The sequence below is a fragment of the Labrus bergylta genome, chromosome 23 (genome assembly GCF_963930695.1).
Source record: "Labrus bergylta chromosome 23, fLabBer1.1, whole genome shotgun sequence".
NCBI lineage: Eukaryota > Metazoa > Chordata > Actinopteri > Labriformes > Labridae > Labrus > Labrus bergylta.
In genome coordinates this window covers 18,183,158-18,208,536 of record NC_089217.1, presented here as the reverse complement: position 1 = coordinate 18,208,536, position 25,379 = coordinate 18,183,158, and the positions used below count along the sequence as shown (strand labels likewise).

The following is a 25,379-nucleotide window of genomic DNA, read 5'->3' as shown; positions in this document are numbered from 1 at the left end:
AATGGCTGTAGCCAAGCTTGGACACTAAAAAACTTGCATCATATGGATAGTAAAACAACATATATGTGTGGTGCTCCGCTTCCTCATTACAAAATCTGAAACAGTGGAGACTTTCATTTTACACATGACGGTATTTGCATGATGGGATGCTTTTGATCCCCCTGAAAAGACTCTGTCTATTCTCCATCAGTGCAATATGTAGACTACATATGGTATAAGCTGATTATAATTCTGTTGATAGTGCACCGGCCTTTTTGCCCTGCGGATGCCCGAGGCATTGCAGCTGCTATTTTATTGACAGTTAAAGGCGATATAGCCTATTAGTTTCACTTCTGTAACATGAGGAACAAATCAGCATTAGGGGTTGAGATGGTTGTTATTATAATATTTTTTTAGGTAGTTTTTGCAATAATAAAGTCTTTTGCATGTATCTGATATTCTGTGTTGTGCTCCAAGCCCATATAAATGTTCACTGGTGTGATTATATGACCTTCTGTTTGATATGGCCTGCCCTTCATCTAGGTTTTTGACAGCTCCTCTCCTCCTCCTCCTCCTCCTCACACAGCCTCTTGTTTCCCACAATGCTCAGCGAACATCACCACCAAGATGGCCGACGCTATGGAGGAATATGAGAAAGAAGCTGGCTGCGTCCCTATTCTCCATCCCGAGGTATGGAGCTCTGACTTCATTCACACGGACTCACGAACACACACTAAACACACTTCACCTACCTGCGTGTGGATGGCTGTATGAATCGGCCTTGTTGTTTAGGAAACTGCGATGCCCCCTGCAAAACCCCCGGTGGTGGTGGTGGTGGTGGGGGGGCGGCAGGTAGCTAACGATGCTAAAGGTGCTAACGCTAGCTAGCCCCCCCCCTCCTCCTGCTGCATAGCAAAGCAAACGCTGGGCAGCTGTTGGTGTTAATGTTAACGATAAGCAGGGCGGCGTTTCCCCACTATAGAAACACCGATTAGCTCGTACACAAGTGTGCAAGCCATGTGTTTGAGAGTGTAACGGAACTAAAGTAATGTTACTGTTTAATCCTTGCAGCCACACGGCGTTAGCTCTGATGCTAACACTGTTAGCTGCGAAGATGTAAGTGGGTTTACTACCCTGTGCTGTCCATTTAGTGCTCTTAAAACATTAATATTAACAGTAACGAGTGTAAAACATCCTTCATATCCGATATTAACCATGTTATTTTGTTATGTTGTCACCCTCTGCTGGCTAACGTTATTCTAAGTGTCGTCCATTCAGCTAATGTTGTTGAAAATGTGTCTCTATGTTTGTATTTTAATCTTTAATAATGATGGAAATACTGTCTTTCTTTAAGTTAACCAGGTCCTTTGGCTCATCTCTTCATTTGGTACCATTTGTGATATATATGTTGTCAGCAAAATGAAGCAGCGTTTGAACCTATCATTGTGTGTTTTACTTGAATTACTGATTGGATTAGATTTAACTTTATTGTCATTGCACATCTTACCAGAAGTGCATAAAAGCATAAAGGTGCTGAGTAAATTGCAAACAAACATTAAGTGAAATTAAGAAATAAACAGGCACTTAAACTATAGTGTGCATTTAAAGTCACACTAGTTATTGAAAAGGAGAATTCAAAGCCATAATGTAGGCTACATGTTAAACAGATATACACACACATAGTGTAGAAGTAGGGCTGGGTTATTTCCCTTAACCCCACCATACAATACGTATCAGGATACAGAGGCCGAGATACAATATATCGTGATATTGATTTTTGATAATGACCATGCACTACAACAGCTGTTCTTTATTGAGAATAACAGCAGAGGCATATTATGAATCCTACATCTTAAAACACTTCAATTCAGGGATCCTAGAAATACATTCAGATGTTTTAATACCAGAGCTATGACTATGTTGTTATTGTGACCTGCACCTTAGGTCAGCTGTCTTTCAAAACTGTCATCACAGCTTTGCAGCCGTATCCATTCTGTAACATTTGCATTGTTACATGTATTTTCAAGTAGCAAATGATGATATATTGGCATATCAATTTTTAGAGCACAGCCCTAGTATACAGACACAGAAATCACAGAATTAGGTATGACTCTGCAATAAAGAGTGTACAGTAACATTGACAAATATGAATGGGAACTATAAGTCACAGATATGTGTAATGTATATGTTCTAAAAATGTAAATAGATATGGCAGGTATTTACAGTTTGAGTAGGTTATATAAAGTTGATATGTGTGTTTGCTTTCTTTATATTCATCATTAACCAGAGGCTTTGCTTTATACATTTAAATCTTGTATATTTGACTGCACATCTTTAATGCTTGGTTCTGGGTAGTTGTTGTTTTGTATATTGAACACAGCCTGGTTATCAATTCATCTCATCTTTTGTCTGGCGGCCAATCTAATCATCTGGAAGAAACCTGCTTGATAAACACACACGGTAGTTTGCCACTGTTATAGTTCGTTGTCTTCCTTTTCTCTCACGAGTAGGGTTTTGCACTTTGAATTGTAGACAGGAAGTCAGGTGAACTGATTTATTGTTCAGCCTGGTCATTTACTGATGGTAAAACTATGTGTACAGCATATCTTTTAATGCCAAGTGAGTACACAAATGAGTTACTGATTATCAAGAGATTTATAAAGATGTTGCAATTATGTTTTGTCTCTATCCTTGAACTTGTGTATTAACCAATTAAACCCAGTATTATTTATAGCAGGTGTAGGCCTAAATCTCTAACCCTTCTTTTGTCAATAACCCTTGAAATTAAAACCATACTTTTTTTTTTTTTTTTTTTTTTTTTTTACAAGTTATTGTTTTACCGCCAGGATTTTCAGTTCAAAAAAATGAGGTGGCAGTGTCTTCAAAATCTAGATGCCTCTCAGCTGGCTAACAATAAACTTAAATGAAGGTGATCGTCTGAAAGTGATCGTCCTGTCGCGCGTTAAGCCTGTAATGCTCTTCAGTGGTAATGTTTCTTTCCATGATGAGCAGTCAAATTACCACACATGGATTTGCCTCCATATTGATATTGATTTTAGGTTCACACATAGCCCCATAATGGAAAACTGTGGTTGAATTAACTGTAACAGCTGCTTTTGTGGTGGCAAATATGTTTTGTTGATCTGGCGGATTTCTTAGCTTTCCTCTAGATTGTACAAACAAAGGAAAACCAAACAAAGGAAGATGGTTCTAAGTAATTTTACCCTTTGTCCCTTGACACTGAGACTCCTTTGTTTTTGAGGTGATGAGCCTGGAGTGTAATTTCATACGAGTAAACAGCCAAAACTTCTGGGTTTTATGCAAGCGGCAGCCTTGAAAAATTAAGCAAATGCACAAGTGTCTGCTTGAGAATGGCTCCAGGAACCCCTGAAGTCACATACACAACACAGTCAAAATAACTGTTTTTACAGCATAAATCAACATGTTTACAGCCTGGAATAAAAAAACTAAATAGGTCTGATTAGTTATTTTCATCATGGATACACACTGTACTGGGGGGGGGGATTTTGTGGTTTATTGGTCCAATAAACCTGACTTGTCTGACAATGAAAGATAAGTGGAAATAAAGGGGAACTGAAAATGTATTACTGAAGTTAAGAATTTTGTGGTTTGACAGTTTGGTTTATGGAACTGCAGTTGAACTGTGACAGCAGTCCCATGACTCCTCAAAACCAGTCATGCTCAGTATACCCCTGAGAACGTCTTGTGCATGAAGCACGCACTTCAGCCATTGTAGTTAACAGTTTATCTTAACTGGATTAAAGCATCTCTGAGGGGTCTTCATTGATCTGTATACATACTGTAATTGGTTTTTCTACCGTTTTCCTTTAACAAATGTGCACACCTAGCCTTCTACTCATTTTCATTTAAACAACACTAGTCTTTCTCTCTGTGTTATAGATACAATAGTTCCTCTCAGTGGCAGAACACACTGTTAACTATTTAAGATGGAGAGGCAGGGCCTTCTAATTAATGGGAATGTACTTACCGTGTGTTCTTTACTCCCTTCACACTATCAGTTGTTGGTGATTCCTTCCTTCCTGTGTTTGTTTCTCAGAATTTCACTTCTTGACCTGGCAGGGAAGCATGAGAAATGTCAGACTAACTTAGTGTATGTAGTCTTGTTAGTTTAGTTTCAGAGTTCGAGTCTGAGCAAGTGACTCGGGAAGTTTTATTTTCATGCATGGTGTGCAGGTGTTTATTACAGCATAATCCGAATTTGAATCGTGCACCATAGAATCAGTGATTTGGTGTTGTTTTGACTGTAAATACAAGACTTCCACTGTGTCTGGGCTTTTCCATTGGATATTTTTCTCCAATCTTGCATGAATTGAGAGGCACCAAAGCCCCCAGATTCTTAAAGTCATTAAACAGAGACCCTCACAATATGACCTTTTGGCTCCACATCCACTTGTCATGATGAAGGATTACGCTTGAAGGAATTCTTATGATAAATGTTGTTTATTTGCCTCTATTTATCTACAGACTTTGCCCAAAGTTGCTCCTCCTTTCAGCAGGGTGCTGCTTGGAATCTGGGTCATCTTGTAGTTGGCTGTGGCTGAATGTATGAGGCACCTGAATTGGAGCAACAGAAATTTAGCTGAAACCCTCAGAAAGCTGTGCACTATTTTGTTTCTGTGGACCAGTTTAACATGTCAAGTGCAAACAGTTACCCTCTTGAGGAATGTTAGCCACAAACTCCAATGACTTCATTTGAATATGCTAATGAGTGTCCCTGTACAAAAGGCATATAGAGCTAGAGAACCTCAGCCGTTTATTTGATAGTTAACTTTTTGTGCAAATTGGGCTGATGGTTTTTGTATCCTTTGAGTGGTACTGTGAAATCCCTCAATTAAATCAATCATGATTTCCCGTGCTTTCTCCTGACACATGGATACAAACTGTGCCTTGATTATGAATCCATTTGAAGTGTCTCTCATACCAGATAATGGTCATTTCTTGCTGCGTTCTCACATCAGCTCACTCTGACATGCTGCCGAAAAGACACTAGGGTGAGAACTCCGGGTAAAGTCTGAGTGAAAAATGTGGCTGTTTGCGTTCACACACACACACACACACACACACACACACACACACACACACACACACACACACACACACACACACACACACACACACACACACACACACACACACACACACACACACACACACACACACAGCTCTTCCTGGAAATATCAGGAGATTTTCTGCAAGTGTGAAAGCCCTATAACAGTGGATAGTCCAAGCAGAGTCGTTATTGCAGATCAAACAAAAAAGCTGTTATGGTTCATTTATTTAATTGCTTCATGTATTTTTAGGGCTGAAACCTTGGGGTTGATTCAAACCGTAAGTCCATGGGTCCACAATAGACTTAGATCCTGACAATTGTATTTTAGCTGCTCAGTGCACAGAGGAATGCACCACCAAACCGACATGGTGGTAAAAGCCTGTCTCTGTCGCTCTTTGGTGGAGCATCTTGGGCTTAAAAACGTAGCTGCTGCTAACTTGTTCTAGGTGCTCGGTTACTATTTAGCTTTGAGTTCCTGCATCATTTGTGTCATTATCCCCAAAGAGTCTCAGATTCATCCAAAACATGAGAACTCAGACGTATGTAAAACCTGTAAAACACTTAAAGGGATACTTCACCCATTAGCATTAATCTTTGTATCATTAGAAACCTGGTAGTATTTCTGAATGGTCGTGCATCTCTCCCTCATTTTCCCCTGAGATGAGAAATCTTTGTATTTCTGAGCCTGAAAAGGAGCTTCCAGTGACTCAAAATGATGATTTTTGCGTCACTGGAAGCTGTTGCGGTTAGCGGGGTGAAACTACAACGCTAGTTCCTCATATTTTCGACCACTGAAGCTACAGACCAATCACAGATCAGTGGGTGGGAACTCACTCCCAGAATCGAAACTTAACGTCCGCCATATTGCTTGGAAGCTATGCTAACAGGCTCTATGGAGAAAGTTGATCATGGCAAAAAAAATATATAAATATAGCGGCAAGACGACTGCTGCCGACAGGCTGGTCTTGTGCTTTGACTGCTGTGGCCGCCGTGAGCCCGGCCTCTCGACACAAGACCGGCCTGTCGGCAGCAACTGTCTCGTGGCTATATTGCTGCCACCGGCTGCTGCCAGCTCAGCAGCCGAGACATAAGGCCTGCCTGTCGGTGGCTGTGAGGACGAGGAGCCGGGGCCGGCTCGAGCTGGGGCGGACTGGTAGTGTCGGTGCTCTCACTGTTTGTCTATGGACACAGACATAGAGTCTGTTTTCTGACAGGAATTTCCAAGATCAATTCTGGAAGAAATCTCTGAATCAGTTGAGGAAACGGTCTTATGTATTGAAGTAAATATGTCTGTAAATGTTTTTATTTCTATATTTCTACTGCTATACTGTATATTTTGGAGAAACTGTATCGATCGAATTTCCCTCTGGGATTAATAAAGTATTTCTGATTCTGAACTAGAGGACCTTAGTGGGAGTGGCCTGCGGTACTGTGCATTCTGGGATTTGGTGTCTTTCATCAACATAAGCCAAAAAGACACTTTCTGCCTTTTCACGGCCAAGAAGGCACCAACTTCAAAATGTATTTCACATTTCTACATATATGACCCAATGTCAATACAGATTCATGTGTCAACGGGTGACGTATCCCTTTAATGAAGTCGTTTCACTCTAAAAATCCGACTTAACAAGCTGAAACTCAGCTTGTTCTAATTCTGGCAACCTTGCTGAACAAAATCAGTCACTTGCTTGAATGAAAACTACAGCAAAGTGACTTAAGACGATAAAAATAATATGCCAGAAATTTTTGAATGTCCTAAAACCCAGTTATGATTACAAATAGTGATAAATGTGCATCTTAGAGGTAATACATTAGACTCCTGTAGGCTGAGTCGGTGGAGTAAGCCTTATTCTTTTATTGAAGAGCCAAATCGGATGGTACATGGTCGGAGGTACAGCTCTTACTTTTCTGCCAATCCTTACCTTATTGTTGTTGCGAAACAGAGATTTGGTTATCTCTTTGTTCTGGTGCTCTGATTATGATACTACTACTACTACTGCTACTGTTAATGAATAAACATGCATTTTCAGAGACGGTGCTGTCTAGCATTTTGTTGCTCAAAGCACGTGACCTCCACCTCCCTGAGGAGAGGTTACCATCTGTCCCACTGACCTGCTCCATTGACAAAAGCCAGGCCTGCTGCCCCCCTGCTCAGAATGTGTTCCAACCTGAAATCAATACATGAAAAGGATAATATGTTTAAGTGACAATATTACCAGTCCTCCTGTTTGCCAAGTTATTGTATGCATCATATGTAAGCAGGAACATAATTAAGAGGTGAAAAAATCCACTAGCTGCAATTATCACTACTGTTACAAATGCCATCCTCAGCTTTTTTTAGATGACAGGAGGGAGAGAGGAGCTGCAGTGACCGGCAAGGGGTCAAAGGTTAGCTTGAGATGGGGAAAGGGAGTCCCATCTGGTGTGTGAGGGTTTAGAGTCCGGCCCTCTTCCCCCTCAGACAGTCATCCTGTGATGGTGCACGTTTTCTGTCATTAAAATTCCCAGGTGACTTCAGTTTGTCAGTCTGAAGAGACACAGTCAGGGTCCGAAATTAACTTTTTGACTCACAGGCCAAGGTGGCAGGTAGATTAAAAAATTCTTTGTTTGTTTTTTGTTTTATTTGTAGGCAGTAGTAACAGACTTTTTGATAAAACATTTACCGGATAGCCCTCTGAAAAGTACTCGCCAAACGGAAAATCTACCCTATCTATTTGGCGGGTGTTACTTTCGGACCCTGGACACAGTGCAGTCACTATCATCATAAAGAGACTCTTATCAACACTGTCCTCTCTCTGCCAGCTAAACTGGTCTGAATAGTACATGGGGGGAGTTAAAACAGATTGCATAGAGATTCATAAATGACCAAAACTTGGCAGTGAGATGTACAATCACCTCCTGGCAACACTGACACTTTAAAAATACAAGAATTAAAACAGAACAGGAGGGTCACTTACAAACCCCCTCTAACACATCCTCCTCATACTGTAGTCTCTAAAATAAAACCTCTCCTCCACTGATCCTAGCTTCTTTTCCTGTATTTGTCCCTTCTGTTGCCATGGTAGTATCACAGAAAGATTACACTTATTCTTCTTTATGAGCAAAGATTTGTAAAGCTCAGGAGATAGGAGTAGGAATTTAAGCTTGTTCTGCTGTCAGAGCGAATGCATGAGCTTTAGATAACAGCCAACTTAAATTGAAAGAGAGCTGATTGCTGTTATTTCTTTATTTGGCTGTGTTTACGTTGGTGCACATGTTACACATCAAGGCATAGCATAAAAGATTGACCTAGCTTCCAGCGTGGCTGAATAAGTGAGAGACAAACCATTTAAATTGTTTGTTGATTCTGTAATCTCACATCATTTCATCTGATAACAGGATATGCTAAATACGAAACTGGGTAATTTCAGTTAAAGTTTTTAACAACATAGAGCACCTTGCTTGTTACGTGATCTATGAAAACTTAATGAAACAGTCCAGTTATGTACCGATCGTACCTTTTGATATAACATGTTAGAGAAACATAACATTCTCTGGTAAAATGCAATGTTTAAATCGTTGGAGCTATTCTTGTGACATTCTAAGTTTTATTATTGACATTATGCTTAAAAAAAAATGTTGCCGTTCTGATTTTAAAGGAACAATATGTAACTCTGACGCGTAGTGTTTAAAATGGGTACTGCAGTCCAAATTCAAAAACATTGTAGAGAGCTGTCTCCCCCCGCCTCCTCCTCCCTAGAGTCCATGCTCTCACAGTTTGCAGTGTAGCGGACACCGAAAGCTTCAGTGCTTAGCCAGCTCTGCATCTGTCTTCATACCTTTCAGTGTACTGCCGAGGCTTTTTAGGTCAGACAGAATCATTTATCTGAACCAGTTCACTTGCCTACTGCCATCGCTGCAACACCTGTTGGTTTGCCGTTTGCCTGGCAAACTGAGGGGTGTCCAAAACCTTTGTGTGGGGGAGCCTTAAAACCGCCTACCTTCTCTTGTCAAAACAAATGCAGACAGACCAGTCGTAACTTAGAAGGACAGACTGGCTGCTGCATTGATGTCATTGAAGCCAGCACTTCAACATAGCATGTTTCCTTAATGTCTGATGGTAGAGTAAGGTCACTTTATGATTGAATTCAGTAGATATCTTACGGATTGCTCCTTTGAAGTATACAATGCACACTATCAAAATCACAATAAAGCATGTGTAAGTAGTTCTGCAGAGATATCCTGCACCGTAAAACCTTTATTTTTCCACATGCAAGAAAACACAGTTGTTTGTACCAGATGTCACATCATTATGATTTTAATTATGCTGGGTGCAATCATATCTTTGTAAATATTTGAAAGCACAGAAAAAGGCCTGTAGTTCAATTTCAAGAAAATCTGATTTATAGTTGACAACTGAACAATTTGGCAGAGAAAATAACAACAATTACTGGTAGATAATATCTTGAAATAGTTCAGCAGCCCCAGTGAGTCATTTTCCATCCAAGTGTGAAAAGGAATGAGTGTATGAGATTTTGTCCTGCACCATCTTCTTCTTGCTGCTCCACCAGCAATCCCCCGTGGAGGCAGAAACGCTGGCTCAGCCCGTCCTGCTGGCTATGTAGGGAAGCCCGAGCTAAACTCAGATGTTATATGGTGCAGCTTTAAGTCTCTGTGGGCCTCGTGCCTCAGGCTACCCAACAGCACTGCACATGCCTGTCATCCTCTACCCCCCTAGTGGCTTCCTTAATATTTCTTACTGTTATATATATATCTACCAATAGGTGTGAATGCCTGCTTGAAAGTGGAACAAATGTTTTTATAGGTGGTAATGTTGTTAAACTACAGATTTTTTTTATATCAAGGGCATGTCACTTTGAGCATTATAGCTTTAACTCTTAAAATGATCCAGTTGTTTTTTTCTTTCTTTTGTGTATCTCAGTATTTGCGACTCGATTATTTGTGTGTCTCTGAAATTAAATCAAAGCAACCTATCTGGATTGAGCAGGAGCTTGAGCGCTCATTCACAAAGTCAGGAGTCAGAGAGGAAAAAGCGCCCCGCTCTGTGTTTACAAGATGCGTCCCTCGTTTCTAGGAGATGGAGTCTTAATTGTTGTGTCCTTGATGTTACCATGACGACTAATTGAATATGAGCAGCTCACTGCCCTCATGTGTGACAGATTAGATCTTCATCTGCAACAGGACTGAGAAGCCTGTCTTTGTCCTGCAGCCTGTAGTTCCCTCTTTTAATGGTGTAATTAGTCATATAAATAAAGGCTCAGTGTCTACAGAAAAGATATTTATACATGTCATAACGGTGCATGCACTGGAAGAACTAATAATATAAAAGATGGCTCAACTCCAGCAATCATCGCAGTGTAATCCAGCGTTAATAAAGGTATTTCACCTGTGTTTGATGATTCAACACAAGGCTTTCCTCTTGTGTTTCCTGACTTTACTTCCTGTGTGAGACTATGTGGGTGATTGCAGGCTTAGCTGTGAGTCTTTTTTTCTCCTTCATGGTTTTGTTGCACGTTTCACAACATTTTCTTTGTTGTTAGGTCGTAGCTCATAGTGTAACCTTTAACTCCCACTGTAGTTACATCCTAAGCGTAAAGCGTAGCTGTATTATTGGAAACCATCTGTGTGGGTTTGCAGGCCTTCTCACCCCTGTTGATCGATCGTGTTGCTTTTGGGCACAGCAACTAAAAAGGAAAATTATCTTGAAGAATCAGTTAACAAGCAATTATTTGTGCTATGCTTTGAAGATGTAAAACCCTTTTAAGTCTTTTAGTACATCCTAATACCTTTTATTTTGAAGTTCTCAGGGATTGCATTGAGATGTGCCATATCTTTGATCTGGGTCACACACAGACTGTCCTCCTCTCCCACATCTCTTGTGTAATGTTCTGTAGAAAGGTTCCGTAACATGAAGATGCATAAAGACATGTTCACTTTTAAAGAATAGCCATACCTGTCCACTTCTTTTCTCTTGGTGTGTTTGGTGCGGCAATGTCTTCAACCGCCATTTGTCTGACTCAAACCTTAAAGTATTCAATACACATGATCACATTTGTGATGTTCACACTTAATGGCTGTTGTTTGGAAAAAAAAGCAATACAGCCTCACCTACTCATCTTAATCTCTGTCTGTCATTCTCTTTTCAGGAAATCAAACCTCAGAGTCATTACAACCACGGCTACACCGAGACTGTCAGCCGTAAAAACCATGTTGACGACTACAGCACCTGGGACATCGTCAAAGCCACACAGTGAGTAAATCTGTCGCCATCTGTGTGTTGTCGTCTCAAAAGAACATCAGGACATGCTTGCTGAACTGTAATGAGGGGTTTCAAATCTCAATTGACAAACTATGAACACAAAGAAAGCAGCTTGCCTTGTGGTCAAGCAGAGGGGATCTAAAAATAAATTCTTACTTGACCTATTTCATGCCTGATTGACCTTCGGCATGCACGAGTGACCTCAAAGTAAAATGAGCTGATTGACAAAAAAAAGAATGAAGACACATGCTAGCAAAGCCATGCTGATCAGATAATGAAGACACGCAGAAGAAATAGAGAAGCGTTTTAAGAAAGTGATTTGAAAAGCATTTGAAAATAAACAGACTTTGTGAAAATGGTTAACAAAAAGAATCGAGTGGTTGATATCTGCCAACTGAAGAAGGAAAGTGCAGTTACATGACAGAATGTGAAACAGTTCCATACTGACTAATAAATTCCACCAGAGGCGTGATCGGTCCTTCTCCGCTGCACCACATTAACAGAGATGATCTATGTGTGTGTTTCCTGTGGCTGCGCTGACTCTGTCCTGCAGAAGATTAGCATGGTTTCTATTTTTGCATCAGTTTACCACAGAGCTGATCAAGCGAGACAGGAAGTCAGACACGGAAACAACATTAAAACATTTGTTTTGACGGTTCAGAACAATGCCCGTATGAGTGTTTTATACAGTATTATACCACATGATGGTGTATTATCTCGTGCCATTGGAAGTAAAGTTAAAAACGTGATCTGTAGGTGTTAACGGACGAGGAAGTGCAGAGATGTAACAGAGAGGATCTGGTGGAAGACCTGGGTGAAGGGTGACAAACTCTCCAACAAATGATGGATGGATATAGCTGAACACACATGCTCCTAAAATGACTGTACCTCAGTGTTGCACATAACACTACACATGAGTGACCAGTTGAAGGCACCATGTTTGTTTCTGTGGTTTTCTGATTCAGCAGTTACTGTAGGCGAGGAAGAGGAGAGATGTTGAAATGTCTTCCTGATGAGACAACAGAAGCTTTTTCTGAGATGTTTTAAACAACAGATTTATGTTGTTTTGATTTGAGGTTCTGGACTTTGGTTGAAGTGTGGGAGTCTTGTTTGTGTCTGTTTGTGTGTTTATGATTTATGGTGTGTATTTATATTTGCGTTCTGTCAGTGTGCTCAGGTTTTGTTGATTTAGTTAGTTACTTTTTAATGCATGTGTGTATTTACTCTAAAAATCCGACTTAATCTCTCTCTCTCTCACAGGTACGGCATCTTCGAGCGCTGCAGGGAGTTGGTGGAGGCGGGGTTCGATGTTAGACAGCCAGACAAAGAAAACGTAACGCTCCTCCACTGGGCCGCCATCAACAACAGGATAGACTTAGTCAAGTGAGTCCTTTTTTATGTTTTGTTTCTTTCCGAGGTGACAGAGGAAGAAGCAAATAAGTTAGAGACTTGAGCTTGTAGTTAGATGATATGAAGACTAGCTCTCATATGAACCGTCTTGATACGGTCGTTATTTAAAGGTTAACGCAAATTTAGAAATAAAATCCAGCTTTACAGCCTACAGCTGAATGATATCACTGAAAATAAGTCAGTGTGATGCAGTGAAGAGTGTCAGCTGATTCTGAATGTGTGTGTTTGTGAAGGTACTACATATCAAAGGGAGCCATAGTGGACCAGCTGGGAGGAGACCTGAACTCCACACCTCTGCACTGGGCCACCAGGTAACACACACACAGATAACACACCTGCTTTTTAGTGAAAAAATGTATTCCACAGAGCTCTCATTCATTGACATGTGAAATATTATTCATGCCCATAAAAATAAATATCTTTTCTTCTTCTGTCTTTTGGTAATCCACAGTAATGCCAAAAAAATGAAAAAATGGGTTTATTGCAAAGTGGGTTTACACATACAAGGTTCAAGGTTTCTTTATTGGTCTCCCTAGGGAGAAATTTGTCTAGGATGCTGGGAAATTGCTGCATGGACAATACATCGAAAACAACATAAAAACAGTATTTACAAATGTGCAAAAAAACCATTTAACTTCTCCGTGCTACATTTCACCCAAGCGTCTGCTTGCGTATCCACACACACACACACACACACACACACACACACACACACACACACACACACACACACACACACACACACACACACACACACACACACACACACACACACACACACACACACACACACACACACACACACACACACACACACACACACACACACACACACACACACACACACACACTCACTCACTCACTCACTCCGACAGTCACAGGCGCATGCACGTACAGGGATTCATGTTTTGATTTAGGTGCATACCTCTTAACATAAAGAGCAAAGACAAAGAACAAGTAAACCAGAGAGTACTCATACTGACTAGAAACGTCAATAGAATTAATAAATAATGAATTGGAGTGTGAAAGAACATTGAACAATATTGAAACTGTAGCTGTTCTTTGTTGTAATGAAATGGTAAGAGGAATGTGCACGAGGAATTTACCTCCATGGACTGTGGAAAAATGCTGATTTTATGAACAGAAAAGGTTAAACAATATGCAGTCACACACTGAGAAAGACATCCCTGGAGCAATCTTTGAAAAATATCAAATCCATTAAAAAGACATAAAACTAGCTGCTAGTAAATATGAGAATGATTTTTAGATTTCAATTCTTTGAAAAGATCATCTGTGCCAAATGTAGAGCTGCACTGTGTGACCTGTTCCTACTCGGGTTGTCACAATACCAGAAGTTTGAGCTTTGATGTGATACTAGTTAAAATAAACATACACCCCACATACGGTGGCTATAGTCCTCCATGCGGGCGGCTGGGTTCAAGTTCTACCTGTGGCTCTTTTCCTGCATGTCATTCCCACACTCTCCCGATGTCCTACTCTATCCACTGTCTTATTCAATAAAGGCCCAAAATAAATCTTTCAAAAATTCCTCTCCTCTAGACTAATTCCTCTCCATCGCACCTTTCTCATCAAATAAATGTTATTTCTTTTGTGTTCACATCATTAGAATAATGGGGACTGTGTTGTTTTAAAACATGGTTTAAAAGTATCCAAATATCGGACACTTTGTTAACCTTACTTCCTACATACAAACATCCTCCATTTCATGTGTTGATTTCCTCGTTCCAGTCCTTCCTGCTGATCATAGTGACACAAGACGAGTCACATGAGATCCCCCCCCCCCCCCCCCCCCCCCTGACCAGGCAGACATGGGGGCATGAATCTCTCATCCTGAATTATTGATAAGCTTGACAACAGACATTAACAGACACTCAGGAGTCCTGTGTCACATACCCACTTCCCCCCCACCCACCGTTGACCAATAACCTTTAAAAGCCCCCGCAGCCTCCTCTTCCTCTCGACCATTTAGACACCTGCTGGAGTTAAAGACTGGCTGTTAGAGGCTTTGTCTGCTCATGTTCACACACTGCATGCAATAAACGCCTGTAATAAATTGACTCATATACCACTGAGACAAACGTTAAACAATAAGAGAAGACGGGGACTCATTCTTTTAGTATCACACCTGCATATATGAGGCTACTTAATTTATTGTGCAGGCCGCGCTGTTCAAAGCAGTGGGAGTGGGAGTAAGTGACGCCCTCATCTTTGGATTGTTGAGCTTAGCCTGCTCACCCACTCTGCATCTAAGTGGCCGATCAAGTGAGAGTAGTTTTGGCCTTTTTGACCCCGATCCTCTTAAAGTCTGGTGTCATTTGTTCCTGTACGTTACTGCGTTTTTGAATCAAACTACCAACTACTTGGCTGAATCAAAATCTGATCACTTCCTTTTAAAGGAAACGGCGCATATTACAGTTCAGTTTAAAATATGTGTGTTTAGTCTTTGGTAAAGTACGGAGGAGTAGGATATTTATTAGAAGTTTGTTTTGTGTGTGTCTCCTCACAGACAAGGCCATCTATCCATGGTGGTGCAGCTCATGAAATATGGCGCAGACCCGTCTTTGATCGACGGCGAGGGATGCAGCTGCGGTCATCTGGCCGCCCAGTTTGGCCACACCTCCATCGTGGCCTACCTAATCGCCAAAGGACAGGTAGGGCACAGCAGGATTAATCAGCAGGAGAACTTTCCTTCATACAGTCGTCTTTTCTCACAGCATCAGATGTGGAATAAGATTGATTGGGTCAGAAATCATGATTTATTTGTTATTTCTTACGGATCTGAACAACATCCATTCTACTGATGTCTCTGTCATTTGAGGTTTTTCTGCCAATGTGGGTCAAGTCTGTGTTTTGAAAGTACCGGTGCTTCCCACCAGGGGGGGCCCTAAAGCTTCTCTTTCAGACTCTCCTTCGGCTCCTTTTAATGCATCTCTCCTTTGTTACAGGACGTGGACATGATGGACCAGAACGGCATGACTCCTCTGATGTGGGCGGCTTACAGGACGCACAGGTGTGAACGTTTTAAGTGTTAACACAGTTGTTGTTAGAGCTTTGTTATGAGTCGCTGCTCTGACTTGTTCTGCTCTGGACAAGAATGGAGACTGGGAAACTAAACTTCGAATAATTTCAACCTCAAATAAAGAAACTGATGCCAGGAAAAAAGTCTGACTATTAGGCCACTTCAAAAAAAACGTTCCTGAACCCTCACACAAGCTGGAGCATGCTTCTGCTGACTGCAGACACACAACAACCTTGTCATGTGTAAATGTGCGGTCATTCATCAGACAGACTGCTTACACGGGGAAACAAGTCCCAGTGCTGCTTAGCGTTGTCTGAATTTTCCCTTATGAGCTATTTTTTCAGCGGGAACATCTCTATTTATACTTTAGTGATGTGATTAATCAATCTATGAATCGAGGGATTTCATCATTAGCAGTGAAATATAGCTTTAGCATGTGTATGAGTTTCAAAAATTCCATATATATCATGCTCATTTTTTTTCCTCCTCTGGGCGACAGTGTGGATCCAACCCGGCTGCTCCTGACCTTCAATGTTTCTGTCAATCTGGGCGACAAATATCACAAGAACACAGCGCTGCACTGGGCCGTACTGGCTGGTAACACCACTGTTATCAGCCTGCTACTGGATGCTAACGCTAACGTCGATGCACAGAACATCAAGGTAATCATGTCGTCATGGTTTCATCCACTGGTTGCCCCTATGAATGATGGACAAGCACGTTTTTATTTTAATGATGGAGGATAAATACAGACTGGTCTTCTGTTGGTGTTTAGGGTGAAACCCCGTTAGATCTCGCCAAGCAGAGGAAGAACGTTTGGATGATCAATCACTTACAGGAGGCACGGCAGGCCAAAGGCTACGACAGCCCGTCCTACCTGAAGAGACTTAAGATGGACAAGGTAAACACACACACACACACATCACATTGTACAGTAAACCTTGAAGCTTTTCAAGAAATGTCCAAAGGTAGAATCAAGTGTAACCACCTAATCTTTCACACAAACACACCTCTGTGTGGCTCGCGGTGAAACCCCTCAGTCACCGCTCACACTGACGTGCTCACACAGGCCTGTCCACGCTGAACTTTTGCACTGCAGCAGCGATGTCACGGCATGTCCGGGGGCTGAGATCGCCTTTCAGTCTAAACATGTCACTTTGACAGCCGTTTACTGCTTCTCAAGTCTGCAATCAGACAGTCTGACAGGAAGGAGACGACTCGTAAACGATAGGCTTAACACTACAACTAAAGGAAAATAATGGGACAGGGTAACTGCTGCACAGTCCGGTCCGACCACAGAGGGTTATTCATAGCAAGAGCTTTGAACCGGATTCAGTGTGGAGGTCCCATCCTGTGTTTGTTTGTTTTTATCTTAAAGAAAGCATTCCTTTGGCTGTCTATAAACTTTTGCATCAGACACACAACCACAATATTTATACATCTTTCCCAGGTGGAAGACTGTATAGATATTTCTACTTGTGTAATTTTTTCATTGAAGACCTTGAATGCATTTGTTGAAACTTTAATGTTTTGTCTTTCCTCTCGTTTGCTGGGATGTCATTAGTTAAAAAAGGTAAAGTGTTGATCTAGAGGGATATACAAATAGACCTCTGAAGTCTTCCTTATTTGTTGGATAGAGATTTAAGTGTTCATACAAATGAAAAATAGATTGTAGACAATTTATAGCATTACATGTAGATCTGAGGTTTGTCTCACAGTTAGTGGAGCCCCTCAGTGTCAGACCCATTCTATAGCAGGTAGAGCCTCACAGGCCGGTCGTAGATTTTTGGCATCTCACTTGGTTGGATTGCTGCTAAATTTCCTTTTTAGTGATTCTGTATCTTAGTCAAACTAAAGTAGCAGATTTCAGTTTTGTATTTGTATGTAAACTAGAAATGTGTATAGCTAGCCGTAGGAAAACATCCCTCATCATAGTCAGGCAATTAGACGTCATAACATCCAAATATCTATTTGCAAATGTATGAGTATGAGAAAACTATGAGTATTTTAACTGACTTCCTGAACTCTAGATTCCATTAGAGACTAATAGAAATCAAGACTGTAGGTGATCCCCCTGCAGGTAGATGTTAATCACCATGACTTCTATCACTTTTGAATCAATGGATTTTATACCTTTTATAGATACAAAAGTCTGTAGTCTCTTGTTCCGGTCTGTCTCCTCCAGTACTTGTTCGTCTCTTCTCTGTATCTCCTGTCTTGTTGTTTTTTTTATAACTCCTGCTGATGTACCCTCCGTCTCCCTCCTCCTCCTCCTCTTCCTCCTCCTCCTCGTGCAGGAGTTCAGGCAGAAGGTGATGCTGGGAACGCCCTTCCTGGTCATCTGGCTCGTTGGATTCATCGCTGACCTGGACATCGACTCCTGGCTGATCAAGGGCCTCATGTACGCCGGTGTCTGGATCGCCGTGCAGTTCCTCTCCAAGTACGTCTCTATGACACATCAATTAATGAATTTAATCTCGTATATGTCTTATCATGCAACTCACAATAATACTCTGATTGCGATTTCCTAAAAACAGACGGTCTCGATGAGTTGAGTGATGAACATGCACATATACCTGCGTGCAAACACACATGTCATTTCTGACATTCCACACAATGCATTGAAATAAACATCTTTAAACACACACACTGCACACTCTGCTTTAACTCCGTCACTGCAGCCATCTGGTCCTGCTGGTGTAGTTTGTTGTTCTCTTCAGCTCTACACTACAATAACACACATTACCCAGCGTGTCACCTGAACATCTAGTGACATTCTTTACATAACTACTTGGATAAATAACACTTTGTAACAGTGAGGGCTGCTGAGGGTTAACGTTTGGTTTATTGTTGCTGCTGCCAGACTGAACCGTTCAGATCAAACACTCAGGTTTGCATCTGTCCACATGTGAAGTGAACACATTTAACATCTGCTGGAAGAATGCCTTGATGTAGGAAACGGAGATGATACAGGCTACGCAGTATCTGCAGTGGGAGGGAAGCCAGATTCTAAAATTCAAACTTGCTATATTTTTACAAAAACAGCAGCAATTAGAGCCAAGACTATTTGTATGACAGTAAATCAGAAATACAGGCTTTACTAAAGAAGTGGAAGATACCACTTTGACTGGGAACATGTTGATCTCTGATGTAAAAGTTGTTTTCAGACACAAGTAGCCATAGAAAGGAAGAAGGTGTGACCTTTTTGATCCCGTAGATGTCAGCCTGGTTCTCCAACAGGAAACCAAAACAAACTGCTGTTTGGCCACGCCTCCGCTTACTCTCGTTCTGAAGCCTCCGCTCTCCTCCAGCGACACACCTCCAACCCACTTCCCCCGCATTCTCACAAATGAGTTATTATATAGAACGCACCATTAAGCGTAAGAGGCAGACAAAATTGTTCTTGACTCGAGATGCAATTGCCTAAAGCCTGCATTGTTGTGTTAGCAGGCTAATGTTAGCACACTATATATGCAATATATTTTTATCAACTGGAGGGATAATCATTTTGATAATTCTGCTGATAACTAACCTCTCTCTCTCTCTCTCTCTCTCTCTCTCTCTCTCTCTCTCTCTCTCTGCAGGGCTTTCTTCGACCACTCCATGCACAGCGCTCTCCCTCTGGGGATCTACCTGGCCACCAAGTTCTGGATGTACACCACCTGGTTCTACTGGTTCTGGAACGATATCCTTTACTGTCTCAGACTGACGCCATTCACACTTCATTTGTCCTCAAAGAACTGTCTATGTTTTCACTGAGAGTGGGATAAAAAGATTCTCTCATATCTGTCCAGGAAACATGACCACACAGACAGCTGCAGATTGGCTTAGCTTAGCACAAAGGTAGAAAACAACAGGAAGCTGCTGTGGACTCTGTCCAGATGTAACCCGAGTACAACTCTGAAGATCACTTATTTAAATGTTAAATTCTCTGTTTAGAAATATGCATGGTGGGAAATGTTTCAGGCTACATTGTGATTGTATAGGGATATAAACCATCATATTTTTTAGCAGTTGCCAGGCAACCAATAGGCACGACAGGGAGTCAAACTTCCTGACCAACAAGTAAATTCACCAAGTAAGAAGAAACAGATTTTTCAGTGTGACCAACATGCAGAATTAAGTGTTTTCCTGATGTCACATCTTACGCTTCAGTTAGTGTGATGGATGAACTCATTTAAGTCTTATTACCACTTTTGGCAGTTCAGTGCTTTTTTTTTTCTCCTCTGGGAGTTTGATTCAGAGCTGTCTTCAGTTTGAGAGAAGTTAATTGGCTGGTTTCTTGCTTGAGGAATCTTATGGTAAATATACCATATAATGGTAAATAAACTCCAAATACAATCAAGAATTTAACTGAACAAGAATGTGGACCTATTCCCCGACACTGCATGCAACATTTCTCCCCAAGTCGAGCTGCAGTTCAATCCTCTGAGGCTCTTTCCAGCCACTCAGAGTGATAGATGGGCTCTTCTGTCCACCTGTTTTATTCGTTTCCACCTATAATCCACTGATGTGTGAAGTATGCCAGAGCTTCAAGAGCTGGCAGTCTCTGTTTACTGGAAAAAAAGAGGCATCGACTCACAGTTTGAAATGGGGAATTCATTGTTGGCATTCTGAAAGTCATGCATCATAAGCCAAAAGCTTTTCTGAATGTGTTTGGTTTGTTTAAGAAAATCTCTGACAAATCTTGGCTTGTAAAAATATAAATGTACTGATGAAGCATTTTTATTGAAGAAGACGGACGGATTATCGGGGAAAGCACTTTTGTTGGCTGGATTAAACTTCTGTGAGATTGAGTTACAGGCCAGTTGCAGGGGATTCAAGTTGAAATACTGGATAGAGTTAAGAGTAGATGACAGAAAAGTGAGCTGAGAGTGTGTTAAAGAAACTCCAGGCTGGAGTGCAGAACATCCCAAGACCTCTTCAGAGATCGATGTTGAAGTCAGAATGTAGAAAAGTTTTTGCATTGAAATGAACACGAGTGATGCACCAGAGATTAGTGCGTCCAAACTGTGGTTTAAACCCAACCAGAGGACTCTGAAGAGTTTGTGTTGGCCTCAGCGGGGCTGCCGTCACATTTCATTTTGTTCATGGAAAAATAATTGGGAAGCTGCTAATTGCAGGAGTTGAGAGGGGAGGTGTTGTTTGTGGAGGACATTTAATTTTGTGCTTCATTGCCCCTCTAATGGGGGGAGGGAAGGGAGAGTAAAGATGTCGTTGACCTGAGCCTTTTTGAAGAAGAAAACTGCCCTGTGTATTCTTTTAAAAAAAGATGCTTGAGGTTTGTTTTGAGCTTGTTTTTACGGGTGTTTGGTGCATCTAGGCAACAAAAAAGGAAGGACTATCCTAAAAGGACGTCTGCTGCCTGAGCCAGGTTTTTGCATTAGCATTCTTCTTAATTGATCTAAGATTAGGTGACATTGCATCCTGTATTGTGGTAAATGTTTGTTCATACATCCAAAGTTGCCTCTTGGACTTTCGGCTGTTCTCTTTTACATGTGAGCACAGTTAGTTCTTTCAGGCTTCCCGTTTGCCCTGCAGCCTTGGAGTCAGTCATAAAGCCCGAGCGTCTGCCATCGATCTCTTTCCAGGTTTTTTTGTGTGTCTGTGTTGAGATGAAAGACACGATGTTTCATGCTCCCGACAGCACCAGGAAAGTTTCTCTCCTGGCAGCGATGCAGACACACGTTATCTGATGTGAACTCAGTCAGTGTGACAGTTGGTTCTTGTCCAGCAGCATTCTCTCGTGTGCATGTTATTTGCATTAACTTATGCAAAGCAAGCGATTTTCCACATCAGGAGCGCTGTAGCGTACTTGATTTTTAACTCGAGTTAATCATAAATTCTATTCTCTATCACAAGTGAGACTGTTGAGGCAGCTACCAACAAGTGATAGTGATGCCATAGCTGAGATGAAGTTGAACCTGCTGTGAAGTAATTATTATTTGAAACAGCCTTTATTCACTTTGTTCACATTCAGCTTTGTAACTGATGGGAAATGCATCAGTGGTGTAGTGGTTAGTGGGCGTGCCCCATGTACAGAGGCAGTGTTCCCCCCGAGGGGAATGCAGTGATGAGGAGCAATGCCCCTTTCTCAAATAAATGAATGAATGAGACATGTTAGTGTCAAATATAATCCCATTTTAAATCATCATGCATCCTCCTCTTTTTTTTAAAGATTTTTATTTTTGATATTTGGGCTTTTCTTTGCCTTTATTGGAGAGACAGGACAGTGGATAGAGTCAGAAATCAGGGGGAGAGAGAGAGTGGGGAATGACATGTAGGAAACGCCGCAGGTCGGAGTCAAACCTGGTCCGCCCACTCGGACGACTGTAGCATCCGTACATGGGGCTAGCGCACTAACCACTGCGCCACCAGAGCCCCATCCTCCTTCTCTTTGAAAGAGAATCGGCTTTAGAATAAACTCCACCTGTTTGCATTGATGTGCCAAACTCTAAAAGTAGTGAAAGGACACATGTTCATTTTTCATTTTCTTCCACTCACCTTCTGGATATTTGTTCAAATCTGTCGAGAGGAGCTGGAGGTGTTTGGTTGAAGAGTAATGATGTTTTTAACCTCGTCTTATGTTCTGCTTTGTATTCTTTGGAGAAGCATCATTTGAGTCTCTCTGACCCGTCAGCACATAAACTGTGCACTGCTGAGGGTCTCTGGTTGAGCTCCAGCAATGTGAGTGAACATTTATTGAAGTTGGATTTGAAGTGAAGAATATAAAACCTTTTATTTCCAAGATTCCAACATCTGGTTTAAAGAAGTCCTGACATGATCGTCTGCTGAAATGAAAGAGAGTTTAATTTGTTGTTAAGCTTTTATTGAATACCATAAACCAAACGTTTAACAGTGTGCAGAAGGATATGTGAGATAACAGTTTTCAGCACCTCTTTGTTATCCACCAGTTCTGACCCACTTTCTGCCTTTGTGAGCTCAGTCTCCTCCTCAGGCCTGAGATCAGATCGGATGATGAAGGGTGGAGCCGTGTGACGGTACTTTGTCTCTTTTCCAGACGGGGATCACAGTTTTTCAATCTGTAGTCTCCGCTCCTAAACGCTTCTTCCAGCAGGTAAATGTCTCACAAGAAAGATGAAGCCGGAGTGAAAGAGGTCAGGGCAAAACTTTGAGCTTTTCAACAACAAAATACCAGATTGAAAATATATAATAACTGGCAAACGCTGAGAAATCCCCATCAAACTTCATATTAAGAAACAATTTGGGCGTCTATAGCTCATTTCTGTATTTGTAAAAACTGTAGGGGGGATGTTTGTTTTATAACACAAATGTTTTGATTATATGATGGCTAATGCCGAGGTCATACAACACGTTATAAACAGGATTATAGCCTGATTTAGCAGTGGTGGGGTTTTGTCTGATGTTTTAATTCTCATGTAGTGTGTCATCATAAACAACAATCAAGGCCACATCTGGGATGCCTCACAACTCCCGACTGAAAGTCTAGCTTGTTTGAATTTTGATCTTCCTTCTACGATGTGTTCTTTCACGTCTTTAGCATCGTCCAATGAGAGTACAGAATGCAAAAGTCACAAACATAAACTTACATAAAGGAGAAGCAAAAGGAGAATGATGAAGTTGTTTAGATGGAACTATGAGACTGAGAAAAGTTTGTCGAGCTCTGGCTACAACAAGGCTTTTTTTGTTTGTTGACGGTCTTCTTTCCTGTCGTCCCCTAACCCAGTCCCTCTCTCCTTCCAAGGTCATCAGGTCGGTCCAGACGATTGGTCGGGTACCACCGTGTAGTCTGTCATGTTTGTGATCTCCTAATCTGACAGTGACCATTGTAACAGGACAAACAAGATCATGTAGTTTGACTGCAGCATAAGAGGGTGACATCACTGAGACTACGTCCATGTTTTATACAGTCTGCCTCTGACCCTCCTGTTGGGCCTCTGCCTTCAGCTGTTAGTGAAACCTTTACAAAGATAAACTGCTGTGAACACGGAGGTGATGATTTGCAGCCCGTTTGTCTGAGGCCTTAATCGATAACTTGATCCACCTCTGCGTCTCCTCGGGTCACTAAGTTAATAGACCAATGAGATGCTCTGGGGAGTTTTTCTACTTAGCAGGTCATTTCAGGAGGGGTTGATGTGGAGACCCTGCTTTTTCTGGAGATACTTCTGAAGATCGGTGGTATCGTTTGTTCTTCAGACGTGTAGAGGCCTCTTATCATTCTGTCAGTGTGAGGAAGGTACTCATCAGTGGAGTCATGACAGTGATGCTGGATGACCACAAGGCTGTGGGGGTCATGTTGGTGCATTTTATATGTGACTCTCCCTGCATTCATGTGGAGTTGGTCACATCAGAAAAACACATTTCCAAATGTTATGAAATGTTCATGAACACCTGCTCAAGTGGGAACAATGGAAACAATTAAGATACTTTCATTAACTAAATCATTGCATGTTAACTTTTTGCTCAAATATAACTTGTAACAGAGTCTTTCCACACAACTTCTTTGTAGCGTCCACTCTGTTTTTTTGTTGTTGTTATAACATTCCCACTTTGCGAACTGAAAGCACGTAAACACACTGAAGTCGGAAGAACGCCCTCCCAACTCTTAAACTGGGACCATCGAAGAGCCCCTGAATGCAGCATTATATCTGCTAGAAGTGACTAACATTCAAACAGACTTGTAGCACTGAAGTCCTTTGTTGATGTTGTAGCAGGTTTGACACTTCACATTTGACAACATACAACGTCATAAAAAGCAGAAACAAGAGTCTCTGGTGATAAACAATAAGCAATAAAATGTCAAAACTGATTGAGCTGCTTGAGCCAACAGCACCGATGTTTGTTGGAAAGTCAATACATTAAATGAACTTCAAATTTGGATCAACAATTTTTTTAAATGCAACGACCTTGGCAATCGTCCACCTTTGTCTTCAGGCTAAGAAGTGAAAGTCTCACTTACCAGCGTTGTGAGTCGTTAGTTTCTGACCTGCAGTGATGATTCGGTCCTACTTGACATCAGCACACGGTGTGGAGCCGTACACTGTCTGCCTCTCTCTGTGTCACTCTGCTGCTTTCCAGTTTCAGATGACTCATGATGCACACCTGCAGGACTAACTCGCTCAAACTCTGTCTTCTCTGGGACAGCTGTGTGTGTTGTTATTGTTTGTTCATGAGATGAAGTCATGATGAGCTGTTGTGAAATGATCCTCGTCGTACTGTGTGAGCCGTGATGACAGTGAGCTGCTCCCTGCGTCACAACGTCTCTCTCTGTCACGTTACCGTGAAGTGAAAATCTGACTCACACTGATGGGATTGTAGTGACTGAGCAGACACGTCTTTTATACACATCAGCTTTAAGTTGTTTAATTGTTTATTGTTTGTTTTGTTGCCATTTCTGGTCGAGTATTTCAGGGCCGGGTCTCAGAGACACTAGGCTAATCAACGTAATGTCTTAATATGTTACTCCATTATCCAACAAGCTTCATAACTTAATATCACTTTATAGAAGAACATTTGATTATTTCATTGAATAATTCTTGGGGAGGTCATCAGAAGGCCTCAAGCCAGAACACACCAGTCTGATAAAGTTGATCTTTGTACTACAAGTGTTGCTGCAG

The 25,379-nt window shown here is 41.4% G+C and overlaps 1 protein-coding gene across 1 annotated transcript in view; it reads left to right on the top strand.

The window, feature by feature from the left end:
- Positions 1 to 582: 582 nt before the first annotated feature.
- The window catches only part of zdhhc17 (zinc finger DHHC-type palmitoyltransferase 17), a 32,175-nt gene continuing 7,378 nt past the window's right edge, over positions 583 to 25,379 (top strand). Inside the window, exons 1-10 of the mRNA XM_065951231.1 lie at positions 583 to 669; positions 11,218 to 11,321; positions 12,591 to 12,713; positions 12,974 to 13,051; positions 15,268 to 15,412; positions 15,707 to 15,771; positions 16,280 to 16,442; positions 16,556 to 16,681; positions 18,078 to 18,220; positions 19,365 to 19,467. Of these exons, the coding sequence (XP_065807303.1) occupies positions 607 to 669; positions 11,218 to 11,321; positions 12,591 to 12,713; positions 12,974 to 13,051; positions 15,268 to 15,412; positions 15,707 to 15,771; positions 16,280 to 16,442; positions 16,556 to 16,681; positions 18,078 to 18,220; positions 19,365 to 19,467 (1,113 nt within the window). The 5' untranslated portion in view covers positions 583 to 606. The remainder of the gene's footprint in view (positions 670 to 11,217; positions 11,322 to 12,590; positions 12,714 to 12,973; positions 13,052 to 15,267; positions 15,413 to 15,706; positions 15,772 to 16,279; positions 16,443 to 16,555; positions 16,682 to 18,077; positions 18,221 to 19,364; positions 19,468 to 25,379) is intronic.